The sequence below is a fragment of the Toxorhynchites rutilus genome, chromosome 2 (assembly GCF_029784135.1).
Source record: "Toxorhynchites rutilus septentrionalis strain SRP chromosome 2, ASM2978413v1, whole genome shotgun sequence".
NCBI classification, from domain to species: Eukaryota; Metazoa; Arthropoda; class Insecta; order Diptera; family Culicidae; genus Toxorhynchites; species Toxorhynchites rutilus.
The window spans coordinates 265,554,238-265,568,751 of record NC_073745.1 but is presented as its reverse complement, the minus strand read 5'-3'; the positions used below and the strand labels follow the sequence as shown (position 1 = coordinate 265,568,751).

Genomic DNA, 14,514 nt, shown 5'->3' with positions numbered 1-14,514 from the left:
GAAATTGATTTTTGTTCGAAAGTGGAAATGGATTTTCAGACGGAATAACGCATTGCTATATCTTCTATCTATATAAACAAAAATGGAAGGCCATATGTGTTGGTGTGCCCTAAACCCGAGGAAGGAATGGTTCGATTTGAGCTGTCTTTATTTTGTAATATTCTCTGTATCAAACATGTATTCCATGCAATGGAGAAACATGTTATTTCCAAATGCTTGAAGAATCTTGAACGAGAATTGTGTCTGAAAATAATTTTATATTATAAGGATTAATTTTTGTAGAAGTAGTAGACAATTTATAGTAAAAGGAAATTGTAAAGGGTCAAAGGGTAATCAATCAATCAAGAGTTCAGTGATTGGACTCACTAACGTTCACTTAGTAAGAAAACGTGGATGTTTGAAAGTATTCAAATAAAAAAATCTATTTTGGGCGGGACGAAGTTCGTCGGGTCAGCGAAACTAACATAAAAAACAGTATACATCATGCTACAGTACGGTGAAATTCATATTTAACCCTGTGCGGTCGACGTAGGTGTCGTACTGGTCGGAATTATTTTCAAGTACAGGTTGTTCAATAAGTTCGAATACGCTTAAAAAATGTGTTAAAAAATGAAAATGCAAGATATTATTTTCTGCGTCAATTTTTATACACTTATACACCCTGTATAACTTTGTGAGATCATATGCAATATATGTATAACTTGTGAGATTATAAAAGATAAATTTTTTTTGTAAACTTCAGACACGTATTTACTAAACAATGTGTTTTGATGTGTTGTTCTCATATAAAAAATGCATGCTTTAATTCTCCTTAGTGTATCTCGAAACAGTCCAGGTTTTCGCATGTATAAAAAAAGATGGTTAGTTTGGCGTCTTCCGCCATTTATCTTTCTGTTTGAAAATACAGAACAATGTTCTTTACATCTACGCGGTACCGCGATACGTGGATTTTTCCATCAAACCTTTCCTCAAGCATGGGCGACAACTGTTGTTTATACTGAACCCCGTTATCTACAGGGTTTTCCATTTCGGGCTTCCGAAAGTATACAGCCCTGCGCTGACAACCGTTTGAAATAGCTGTCAACCAAAGCATCATATCGTTAGTTGGATGTCTACCATTTTACAATATGGATCGTTTTAGCATCGCACAACGTGTTAATTTTGTTAAATTATACTATAAAAAGATGAAAAACCGGCAAATGTTTTTCGAGCATTACGGACGGATTTTGGTCGTCATGGACGGCCTACAGAGCACACAATCGCTAATGTAGTGCGTAAATTCGAACAAACTGGATCCATAGCGGATATTGTGAAACCTGTGCATCATCGTAATGTGCGTTCGGCCGAAAATATTGCTGCTGTTGCTGCCAGTGTGGAGGATGACCCGAATGTTTCGATTCCACGGCGTGCTCAGCAATTGGGCTTGTCAAACACATCATTGTGGCGAATTTTTCATTTGGACTTACCTACATCCATATAAAGTCCAACTGGTACAAAAATTAGAGCGTGGTGATCATGGAATGCGTCGGGCATACGTGGATTGGGTGAACGAACAACAGCAGCAAAATGCTGAATTTTCGCATCAAATTTTCTTCAGCGATGAGGCACATTTCGAGCTCGGTGGCTATGTGAACACCCAAAATTTCCGTATATGGGGCTCAGAAAATCCACACGTGATTGTTGAGAGGCCATTGCATCCGCCAAAAGTCACTGTTTGATGCGCATTATGGTCTGGTGGAGTCATCGGGCCGTATTTCTTTGGAAATGAGGACGGCGAGACGGTAACTGTGAATGGTGAGTGCTATGGCCGCATGTTAACCGATTTTTTTTGCCACAAATTGAAGATATGGATACGGATGACATGTGGTTTCAGCAGAACGGCACCACGTGCCACACAACACGACCGAACATGGCCATATTGCGAACGAAATTTGAGGGACGCATAATTTCGCGTTTTGGTGATGCCAATTGGCCGTCCAGATCATGCGATTTGAACCCGCTAGACTTTTTTTTGTGGGGTTACGCGAATGACCGTGTCTATGCCAACTCTCCACAAACTCTTGAACATTTGAAAGACAACATTCGTGAAGCTATGACCGAGATACCGCCCCATATGTGCCGAAAAGTCATCGAAAATTACCTGTTCCGGATCAAGTTGTGCGAGGAAGCCCTAGGTGGACATTTGAATGATGTTGTGTTTCACACATAATGGCATAAACCAAACTTTAATTTGAAATAAAAGTTTCATCGAAATTCGAATTCTAAGTGTGTTTTATTACAATTTACTTTCGGAATTTAAAGTTGGAAAACCCCGTATTATTCAAAGGAGCACCATTTTGATTCGTGAACTAGTTCACTAGACAAAAAAATTCGTTTAGGAAAAGAATGATCTGATGTATAGTTGCATAAGGTATAGGAATAATATTTTATTGCTTTGGTGGCTGACAGCACATGAACGACCGCAAAGGTTTAACTCTTTGTGGTCGTCTGTCTGCTCTCAGCCACCATACCTTTTTTTACCACCACAGCAACAAACCAACCAATTTCATATTTTACTCAACCAAGTATCAGTTTATGCTTTTCCTAAACGAAGCTTGATGTCTAGTGAATCTGTTCAAATTTACGTTGATCCTATGAGTAATAGATAACGGTACTCAATATCAAACAAAGTGGTCACCCACACAAGACAACGCACAGTGCGTTGAATGCATAGGAATGTGGGACAAAAATCATAACAGCAGAATTTAGCCATTGTAACACTTTGGAGTGTTACATGTTCATAAATATCAGAATTACTGTTTGCATAAATGTCTCATTTTATTTGAATAATCGCATAAGTGTCTCAAGCGACAAAATCTTTGTTTATCTGGAGTGAAAAGTTCTGAACATTTCGAAAACGCAGAAATCATTATTTGAATAACTACCTAAATTATGTTGAAGTAGTTGTTTTTAAAAAGCAGAATAATTGTTTGCATAAGTGTCTTATGTCATCTGAATAATCTCGTTTCGAATAATAATCACATTTATTGCACCAATGGCAAAAGTATCTCATATTCAACGGATTATCCGTAAAAAGTTTGTATTGATTATATTTCATATGATTTACTTTTGGAGACTGTTTCGAAAGAATTCACACGAAGATGAATTCTAAAATATAATTTTATATAAAAAAACATCACATTGAAACACATTGTTAAGTTAATACATATATATATATATATATATATATATATATATATATATATATATATATATATATATATATATATAGTTCACAAAAAAATAAAAAAAAGTTTATTTTTCATAACCTTGCATATATCACTGTTATTTCAGGGGAAAATAATTCCGACCAGTACGACACCCATACCCAAATTTAATACGACCGCAAAGAGTTAATACACTATATTGATTTTGTGACGTGACAACGCTTTGTGGAGACTGTTTTTTCGGACAGAGCATGTTGTCACGTCACAAAATGCATGGCGATTTTTGCAAGGTTCTTGCGAATTTTTTGAAAAACCGAATATACAGGAATCTACTTTCAATTTTTTGTTGTTAAATCATAGAACAAAGTTCATTTGTATGTTTCGAAACGGAACTGAAAATCCAACAGTCGAAAACCGCAAAAAGTTATGTTTTGTCACGTCACAAAAGTATTAGTATTAGTATTTCACAATTTTAATTGACATCGTTTACTTTTTGGAAATCGTATGCTTTATCCATGAAAACGAGAGAAAAACCTGTTTTAGTAAATCAAAACGTTTTCACGTCATGCAGGAATGGTCTAATGAAAATTCTACTCGATTTGTTTCGATGTTTCCGACAACAAGCAGCAGCTTTTACTTCACCGATACGACATACGACAAGTTTCCATTTCCAACAAACATTATAATATATTTTAGCTGAAAGAAATTGTTCTTGTGAATGTTTCTGTATGCCTCAATTTTGAAGAGCTTGTTTATTTTTTACCTCGTAAAATCGAGAAGAAACGGCTTCATGAACCGTGCTTAAGCTGACCCTCCTTTAGCAAAAGTTTACATCGATCAAAAGAATAAAGTAAATGTAAGACGTATTCCGAACAACGATCGAGGCAACCAATTCACAAATAATGATTACTCTGATATAGCCACAAGATTCGCTCCTAAGAAAATATTCACTCAATGGTCGATTGAATTCGGATCAAAAGATTTCCAATAGCAGATTTCCACATAACATAAATTTCCGCCAGTCCCTAATGACGAGCTCGAAGCACCGATTTCCCAATACTTACATTCCAGTTTATCCTCGGGTCGACCAGCTTCCAGCAACGAGAGATAGCAGACGACGTCCTTCAGGGGCACTTTGAATTGCAGCGGATCCAGATAGGACTGCTTTCGGGGAAGTAACCGAATATCTGTACAAGATAAAGATAAAGATTCAGATTCAGATTGGGGAAAACTTTGGCACAAATTTCTTCGCTATGATATCATAGCGTCATCCGAAAAAAAAGAACAGAAAAGGCTTGATGTAGAATCGAATTACTTTGCTGGAAGTCAGGACTCGGCTCGGTGTGTAATGAATACACACAAGCTACGGGCCCATAAAACTTTTCTCTGCGGTTCGCATCATTTCCGGATAACGCCCCGTATGTGGGGGGGGAGGGGGGTTGAAGACAAGGGATTGGCTGGTGGTTGCGTTGGAATGCCTTCAGCTCCAATTAAAAGCTTTGTCGTGTGGATAAATCCGTTGCTAGGCTGGTTAAGACAGGCCCCGATGGTTCGCGCTGGTATGGTATGCTGTGCACAACGAATGAATGAATGACCAGGGGCGAAGCGGGTCGTTTGTTACAAAAAAAAGGCACAGATGGGTGGCGGCTGGCGTGGGTGGCCGTTGATGGGAGTGGAATCAAATATAGCCGTTTTGCGTGAGCTGGGTGTGTGAAAAGCTGTCAGACGTGACAACACGTCCGTTTATACACTGGGCGAACGTCGGTGGAATTCTTTGATATTTGCTTTTGTGCTGTTGGTGGCAGTGAACCTTCCTCAAGTATGTGTGGGTCCGTGTTAAACCGGGTGCGCACGTATTATTTGGGGAATTGTTTAGAGATGTTGGATGCTCACGTCAAATCTGGCCCAAGATAAATGCATGTGTCAGCAGGGGGATCACGATGTTATAAATGCACCACAAGATATGTTTCGCAATGCAGCAGCTAGTGCTTGTTTGTCTTGTTGGAATGTTTCCGAAATCTGAGGCAAGAGAGTTGTTTATGGAATTGCAGTCAGTTTAGTAAGAGTTTGATCAACTTTTCATGTGGCACTATTCCCGTTTGCTACCTATCATTTTGAACACTCTTCATGAATCACTTTCCCGGTAACCTCTTCCGCAGCTTTCGTTATTAACTCGTGGGCAAGGAGTTTATTGAGCAATTCCAAATGAAATCGACAAATGACAAAACATGAGTATATTTGATTCGAATGAATGTTTGTATTTCGTTTGGGTTGGAGGAAATATGAGTTTTCCACAGCATTTGGGAATTTTTTGACTCAAGTGAAACTTTTGAAAAGGGCGTATCGATTTTAGTAAGATAATTAGATAACTTTGATAATTTATATCTCAAACACAATGAGTCCTACCGAAATAGTGTCTTAGAAAGAGCTATAGAGTGAAGCGACCCTAATTTTTCCAAATATGTATGTAGAGATGATTGGAGAATACCTCGCCAAACCATTCTTCATATTTCATTAAAGCACACTTGCGCTTTGTCGTCAAGTTCCAAAAGTGCATCACCCTTGTCGAAAATCAAACACTTCTCTAATTACATTTTTGTTCAACTTATGTTGTTACCGAGTCTACATTTTTTTACTGACATCAATTTTGTTATTTTTGTGCGAGTGAAACAAATCTCAAGTTTCCACTTGGTTCGTGGCAGTTCAACACACACGGGACATTTTTTGATTACTCGGCGCATAATTATTTATCGGCAGATATAGCAAGATAACTCCAACACTTCCCCAGAAATTCGAAAGTAGAAGAATTAGCTTATAGAATTAATTTCGGAAAAATAAAAAACAGTCGAGAGTTGCACGCTAACAGGATTGGTCGTGTTTTAGTTGTATGAAAGAAAGCCAAGACCGTTCGGGCAACGCTACAAGAGTATTGATGTTCAAACGTGAAAAAAATATACACTGAGAAAAAATAGTACTCTTTTTTTATTCACAAAAAAAACTTCAATTTGCAATATCTAAAAGTCCAAGATGTTAAAATTTTTTTTAGGCAAACTTTGTAGAACATCGAATTTATATGAATTTTTGATACTTGGAATTTTTGTATGTTAACAATCATTTTTAGCCACAAATTATGAATCCTGATGTGATTTAAAATAAAAAAGCTCTTTATCATTCTCCTTTTAGATGCAGCCATTCTTGAGATATTTGAAAAAAAAAAACATTTCTAATTTATTGTCTTTTTGAAGATTATTTTTTTTAAATTTATATATGTATTTAAAAAAAATCATATAAAATAGAAGTCATGTAAAAAATTTAAGAAAATGAGTCCAAGATGGTAAAACTATTTTTGACGAACTTTGTGGAACATTGAATTTTTATGAATTCCTGAAACTTGGAATTTTTGTATAATTATAATCATTTTGAGGTACAAATTATGAATCCTAATGTGATTTAAAACAATAAAGCTCTTTATCAATTTCCTTATGAATGCAGCCATTCCCGAGATATTTAAAAAAATGTTTCTAAATTATTGTTTTTTTTATAGTAAATAGGCTCTTTTAATATGTTTGTCGTGTAATACCGGCAAGTTCATGAAATTTTATGAATTTGCTTATAATTTTCAACAATTTTTCCAAATACATCATTATGGTGAAAATATACGTTTAGAAGTTACGTTGAAAAATATTTTAAGACATGTGGGTTAAAACTCCTAAACATATATTTTCACCATAATGATGTATTTGGAAAAGTTGTTGAGAATTATAAGGAAATTCAAAAAATTTCTTGATTATGGCGGTATAACAAGATAAACATATTTAAAGAACCTATTTACTATAAAAAAGACAATAATTTAGAAATATTTTTTAAATATCTCGAGAATGGCTGCATTTAGAAGGTGATTGAGATAGAGCCTTTTTTGTTTTAAATTACATTAGGATTCATAATTTATTCCTAAAAGTGATTATTAACATACAAAAATTCCATGTTTCGAAAATTCATAAAAAATCGATGTTCCACATAGTTCTTCAAAAGTATTTTTACCATCTTGGACTCATTTTTTAAAATTTTCTACATTACTTATATTTTATATAAAAAATAAAAAAAACAATTAATCTTGAAAAAGACAATAAATTAGAAATATTTTTTTCAAGTATCTCGAGAATGGTTGCATTTAGATGGAGATTGATAAAGAGTTTTTTTTATTTTAAATCACATCAAGATTCATAATTTGTGACCAAAAACTATTGTTAACATACAAAATTTCGAAGCTTCGAAAATTCATAAAAAAATCGTTGTTCCACAAAGTTCGTCTAAAATAGTTTTACCATCTTGTACCCATTTTTAAAATTCTCTAAATGACTTTTATCTATGTAAATAAAAATGTAATGCAAAATATGTTGGTAAGCGGAAAACCCGAAGAAGGTATGGTCTGATTTTAGCCTCCTGTATTTTGTTGTATTCGTCTCTTCCCGTAGATCAATATAGTGGAGAGAAAAACCGGAAAATTTTCGGAAAACTATGAAGGAATGTCGGAAAATTCGGAAAACTGAATTCCCACATGTTTGAAAATTACATCATAATAAGCGTTGTTAGTCCATTCGATGTTTGCGCTATCGAAATTGATCTTTGTTCGTAAGTGGAAATGGATTTTCAGGCGAAATAACGCATTTCCATATCTTATATCTATCTATATAAATAAAAATGAAAGGCAATAGCTGTTGGTAAGCGGAAAACCCGAAGAAGGGATGGTCCGATTTGAGCCTCCTGTATTTTGTTGTATTCGTCTCTTCCCGTAGATCAATATAGTGGAGAGAAAAACCGGAAAATTTTCGGAAAACTATGAAGGAATGTCGGAAAATTCGGAAAACTGAATTCCCACATGTTCGAAAATTACATCATAATAAGCGTTGTTAGTCCATTCGATGTTTGCGCTATCGAAATTGATCTTTGTTCGTAAGTGGAAATGGATTTTCAGGCGAAATAACGCATTTCCATATCTTATATCTATCTATATAAATAAAAATGAAAGGCAATAGCTGTTGGTAAGCGGAAAACCCGAAGAAGGGATGGTCCGATTTGAGCCTCCTGTATTTTGTTGTATTCGTCTCTTCCCGTAGATCTATATAGTGGAGAAGAAAATCGGAAAAATTTCGGAAAATCCTGAAAGAAGGACGGTAAATTCGAAAAATTGAATTCCCACATGTTCGAAAATTAAATCATAATAAGCGTTGTTAGTCCATTCGATATTTGCGCTATCGAAATTGATCTTTGTTCGTAAGTGGCAATGGATTTTCAGACGAAATAACGCATTTCCATATCTTATATCTATATAAATAAAAATGGAAGGCCAAATGTGTTGGTAAGCGCAAAACCCGAGGAAGGAATGGTTCAATTTGAGTCATCTATACTTCGTTGTATTCGTCTTTTCCCGTAGATCAATATAGCGGAGAAATTCGGAAAATTCGAAAAATTGAATTCCCATACTACAATTAGCTAAGCTTTGTTAATCCATTTGATGTTGGCGCTAACGAAATTGATTTTTGTTCGAAAGTGGAAAAGGATTTTCAGACGGAATTACGCATTGCTATATCTTCTATCTATATAAACAAAAATGAAAGACCAAATGTGTTGGTGTGTCCTAAACCCGAGGAAGGAATGATCCGATTTGAGCTGTCTTAATTTTGTAATATTCTCTGTATCAAACATGTATTCCATGCAATGGAGAAACATGTTATTTCCAAATGCTTGAAGAATCTTGAACGAGAATTGTGTCTGAAAATCTTATATATAACTTATATATAAAATTCTCGTGTCACGATGTTGATCAAACTCCTCCGAAACGGCTCGACCGATTTTAATGATATTATACTCAAAAAACTTGGTAGGCATGATAATAGATCGTAAACTGCATATGATACCGCTAGGATACCTATTACTTTATATTTGATACCGATTAGGGTGGTCCCATGCAAATAAAATCTGAATAACTTAAATCTGAATAACTTTGTTTACGTATTTTTTTTTCATAAATTTGGCTTGAAAAAAAACTTATAACCATATATAACCAATTTTCACCCTCATCTCCTTTTTTATCGCGATATATGTATTTTTATATAAACGATACCAAATAATTGATTCATCGTTCGTTTTTTAAACAGGACGAATTTATTTACGTTGTTTAATGCCAGATGGCACTTCGTCCTCTTCATCGAATTTAACCCTACACATACGCAAGTAACCTCAATTCGACTAAAACTAGGAATATCGCTCGCAAGCTGGAAGCCTTTTTGGATGAGCACAATGAATTATTGAAATTATTCTAATCACACCCATGCTCGGAATGCAAAATAACAGTCACGCTATTGTCGTCAATCCTGATAAAAAACCGATTGAAGAGCGCGTGTGTAGATCCAATGCGCCACAGTTACTTTAATTATTAGGAACATCATTACTCATTTTGAATTAATATTTTAATATTATGTGGTTGGAGGAGACGAAACAAACAAAAGAGTGCCCTCGATGGATTCTTATGTGTGTCGTTTGATGAATTGGCGCAGTCAGGACAACGTCATTCTAGGATGTCTTGAGCTGTATCAATAATCCATGGTCAACATATTCGCAAAGGTAGAGAGCGAACGACTGTGATTCCTATGAGACAATCAACAGAAGCGGTTCGAGGAATGATAGCGAGACGCTATCATGAGTAACTCCTACACACCCTATGTTCAAACGACAGCACGTGTGTTCAAACAAAAGAAATGCAGTCTTTAATGGGCTCTATTACAAAATTAAACGTATTTCGTCCAACATGTTGCTGGATGTATACAAGATTTATAGAAGAATCGTTAAGTTCGGTTTTCTAAGTATTTAAACAACATCGAGTAATGATTTTCATCCAAATTGAGGCAAATTAAAAATTAGCAATTTAATCTGTACCAGATTATTGTCTGCTAATCTGATATAGATTAAATTGCTCCACGAATACGGATTACTTATTTTGAAGTTTATTTCGCGCCGAGGCAAGGTTGCTACATTTCATAGCACGAATGATCAGATTTCTGAATGCAAAAGACGAATCCTGAGATCCGATCGATCCGTTCCATTTATCTGTACATCATAGATCTCATCTCCATCTCCACATCACACTCAGTTTCGGGAAGTTCCCACGGTCCAATGCAATACACGGTCAAATTTTCACGTTTCTGCTCGATATCCACGTGGAATCTATCCTTCATCGATCATAATCAATTAATTGTATAGATCGTTGAAACATTTGATTACACATGTATTGCAATACATGTATGTACATGTATTGCAATATATTAGTTATTTTTTATTCAACAGTGAAAATATTCACTAGAAGTAATTTATATGGCAGAACAACGTTTGCCGGGTCAGCTAGTAATTTTATATTATAAGGACGAATTTTTGTAGAAGTACTAGACAATTTATAGTAGACGGAAATTGTAAAGGGTCAAAGGGTAATCAATCAATGAAGAGTTCAGTGATTGGACTCATCAACGTTCACTTACGTGAACGTGGTTGTTTGAAAGTATTTAAATCAAAAAATCTATTTTGAGCGGGACGAAGTTCGTCGGGTCAGCTAGATTTATATAAAAAAATTAAAATTTTTTAAATAGATATTTTAGATATTGCAAATTAATTTTTTTTTGTAAATTAAAAAAGGATACTAATTTTTTTCTCAGTGTATATATTTTTCACATTTCGACATCAACACTCTTTAACTCTTTCTAAGAATCTATTTCGATACGACTCATAGTTTTTTAGATATAAATTATCAAAGATTTCTCTTACTAAAATCGATACACCCTTTTCAAAAGTTACACTTGAGTCAAAAAATTCCCAAATTCTGTGGAAAACTCATAAAGGGTGTGTCACATCAAATTGCATCACGGAAAAAACGCTGTAGAAATTTAATTTTTAGGAATTATATCTTCAGCTTTCGCTTATAATCAGATAAGAGTGTATAGATCACGTTGGCCATGCTTCACTGTCAATTTTTCGTAAATTTGGAAAAATGTCGTCGAACGAAAAAGAGCGTCGTGAATTAATCCTGCGCACTCATTTCGAGAATCCGGAGTTGTCACATCGGGACATCGGTAAGGTGCTGGGAATCGTCCAATCCACGGTCAGCAGAGTACTAAAACGATACTTCGAGAACCTAACCATCGACCGGAAGGTGAAGAACGGCAAAAATGGATGCTCCGTCAGTGAAAAAGATCACAAGCGCGTAGTTAAGCAGCTTAGACGTGATCCGAGAAGTTCTGTCCGGGATGTCGCCAATAAGCTGAATTTGTCAAGTTCATTCGTCCAGCGGACCAAGCAGCGGGAGGGCCTGCGTACATACAAGGTTCAGAAGGCTCCTAACCGCGACGAAAGGCAAAACATGGTGGGGAAGACGCGAGCCCGGAAGCTGTACACCGAAATGCTGACGAAGCCGCATTGCCTGGTAATGGACGACGAAACCTACGTCAAAGCGGACTTTCGTCAGCTGCCGGGCCTGTTGTTCTTCTCCGCAGAGGACAAATTCATCGTTCCGGAGGAGATTCGCAAGCAGAAACTATCCAAGTTTGCCAAAAAGTACATGGTGTGGCAAGCGATCTGCTCTTGCGGAAAGCGGAGCGCCCCCTTCGTGATGACCGGCACGGTAAACGGGCAGGTTTACCATAAGGAGTGCCTACAGAAGCGCTTACTACCACTATTGAAGCAGCACGAGGGCCCGACCATCTTCTGGCCGGATCTCACTTCGTGCCACTATTCAAAGGACGTGTTGGAGTGGTACGAAGCCAACGGGGTCACCTTCGTGCCAAAGGAAATGAACCCGCCCAACGCGCCGGAGCTTCGCCCAATAGAGAAATATGGAGCGATTATGAAGCAGGCCCTCCGGAAGAACCCAAAAGTTGTCAAATCGGAGGCGGACTTCAAGAGAAAATGGATTTCTGTTCAAAAAAAACTACAACCTGACGTTGTACAGAACCTTATGGACGGGGTACAGAGGAAGGTGCGAGCATACGGGCTTGGGTTCGAAGTATGAATAAAAAGAAAATGTCAAAAGTTGTTTAATAGTTTTTATTTTACTGTCTAAAATTTTCAAAAGGATCGGTCTACTGGGCGAATTTCTACAGCGTTTTTTTCCGTGATGCAATTTGATGTGACACCCCCTTTATTTCCTCCAAACCAAACGGAAAACAAAGTTTCGTTCGAATCAAAAATACATGTTTTTAAAATCTGCATTTTTAGTTCGATTTCATCTGGAATTGCACTATTGCAGAATGCTATATTCACACTTAGATAGGCTGAAGTCTCAGATGAGAAAATAGTCAAAATATCATGATCGTTTAACGATGTGTAGTCTAGTTTTCAAACCACTAACTGCAGTTGCTCATATTTATGCGTGAACGAAGTTCATGCAACAAACTTCAAACGAGCATTACAGTTTAACCTACGAAGTGCTAGTATCACCCTGATGTCGTCTATAGACGAGGCTCGTAGAGAGAGGGATAAATGCACGATAAGAGCGCGAAGGTTGCGAATAGCGAACATCTCCAGGAAGCACACCATCCCCGGCAAGAGCGAACATCCTTACGTAAGGCAATCCCGCCACCCATCCGGCTATAACGGACGAAGACGCTTGTGCACACATTTCCGACCGATTGATTTCGTACCTTCGATCCGGCAGTTGACGGAATTGTTGCTCTTCCGGGAGGAGTTTCGCGACATCTGCGAGTGGCTGTGGCTGTGGCTGTGCGAAGGACTTGAGTCGGTGGACCGCCGGAAGGGAGCCTGCATGATCGAGGTGCTGCCTCCCATCGGGCTCGGTGTCACTGTCAGCATCGGGTGAACTGTTCCTGGAAGACATTTCCAATTAGATTATGAAGTCTCCTGGCACCTTGGCGCGGATTGATATTCGAGTTGTGGGCACGTTTACGCTCCATACTAACCGCTTTTGCCCTGTCTGCTCTCGCTGCTCTCGTGGCCCAGATGGCCCAGCGATTGGAGTTTGTCCGTAATGCCATGTATTCGCTCCACAAAGCTGTTACGCTGTGATTCCTGGGAAGGCTGTGGCGTGGGGAGGTCGATTATGTTGTTTATGTTCGGGATAGACCCTGGCGAATAAAAAAAGAGAAACATAACAAGTTTTCATCCAATCACTGGCACAGTGATGTTTTTGCTTGACTTTTCACTTCGTTGGAATCATTCCGGGAAATTTGATAAATATTGCATTCTGTTTGTTTGGAAATTACGAAAATAAACCGTACCTACCCCGATTGTGGGATGTCACCGGAGCGCAGGCCGCATTACTGCTGATTGCTGCCATCTGGCTGAGTGCTTTCCCATGGCTGTACTGATCCTGATATAGAGCCGGCTTGAGAAATGATATGAACAGATGCTTGGAGAGCTCTTCTGGCGTCTCGCAATCCAGGAATGCGTCAAGAAATCTGCGAAATCCGTCATAGTCTGTATCCTGGAAGTAGGTTGGAAAAACGAAAGAGGAAATCGAGTGAGCATATATTGAAACGATAAAGCACTTCTGGGCTTCCGGGAGTGGTTGGCATAATGCGGCATGAGAGGAATTTTTATAAGACGCTTAGCACCATCCCCATAAATCAACCAGTGGTTTTGTCAAATGCTTGTCTTCTACTTGGGGATTGGGAGATAAATATACATGAATGCATATCCCATCGTTGAAATTGTGAGTTGACTTCTTCGTTAATATGGACCCAACTGTTGATGTAAATGTTCATATCGTGCGTAGAATAAATAATGATTTTCATTTCACATTCTATATTTTTCGATGATGTTCTCTGTGTAGATTTTTTATTGAATTATTTAAGTGCATACGGTACATTTTATTATTGAATTCAACCACAAACATCAATTGATTTATCCTGCCAGTAGAAAAAAAACCTATTGTGAGAGATGTCCATGACACGTCCTCATTGTCAATGTTGGCCTGCTTTTATTTTTGTTCAATTCGCCTGTTTATTACTTCAAAAATTATTTTAGCATACAAGGTTTCAGAGTTTACGTTCTAGTTGAAATTTTTGGTTGTGCCGAAAATGGGCGATAAGCGGTTTTGTAGAAGCAGCTAAAAATGATTGATTCAATCGCCTTCTCTCGTGGAACAATCGAAAAGCTGACCTTATGTCGCAAATTGTTTCCCCAGTGGCAATGCACGCATTGCATTTAGTTTGCATCGTGTATGTTTGATCATGCGATCCGAAGCGAACGATTTGAATGCGAATAATCCGTACGGAAGCAGAGCAACAACTGGCGAAAATTGTGT

General features: G+C 37.3%; 1 protein-coding gene across 2 annotated transcripts in view; it reads right to left on the bottom strand.

The window, feature by feature from the left end:
• LOC129764189 (diacylglycerol kinase 1) overlaps window positions 1-14,514 on the bottom strand; it is a 357,758-nt gene that overhangs the window by 72,273 nt on the left and 270,971 nt on the right. For both annotated transcript variants that reach the window (XM_055763040.1, XM_055763042.1), the window contains exons 6-9: window positions 13,491-13,692; window positions 13,169-13,333; window positions 12,893-13,075; window positions 4,271-4,393 (exon numbers count right to left, since the gene is read on the bottom strand). In XM_055763040.1, the coding sequence (XP_055619015.1) occupies window positions 4,271-4,393; window positions 12,893-13,075; window positions 13,169-13,333; window positions 13,491-13,692 (673 nt within the window). The remainder of the gene's footprint in view (window positions 1-4,270; window positions 4,394-12,892; window positions 13,076-13,168; window positions 13,334-13,490; window positions 13,693-14,514) is intronic.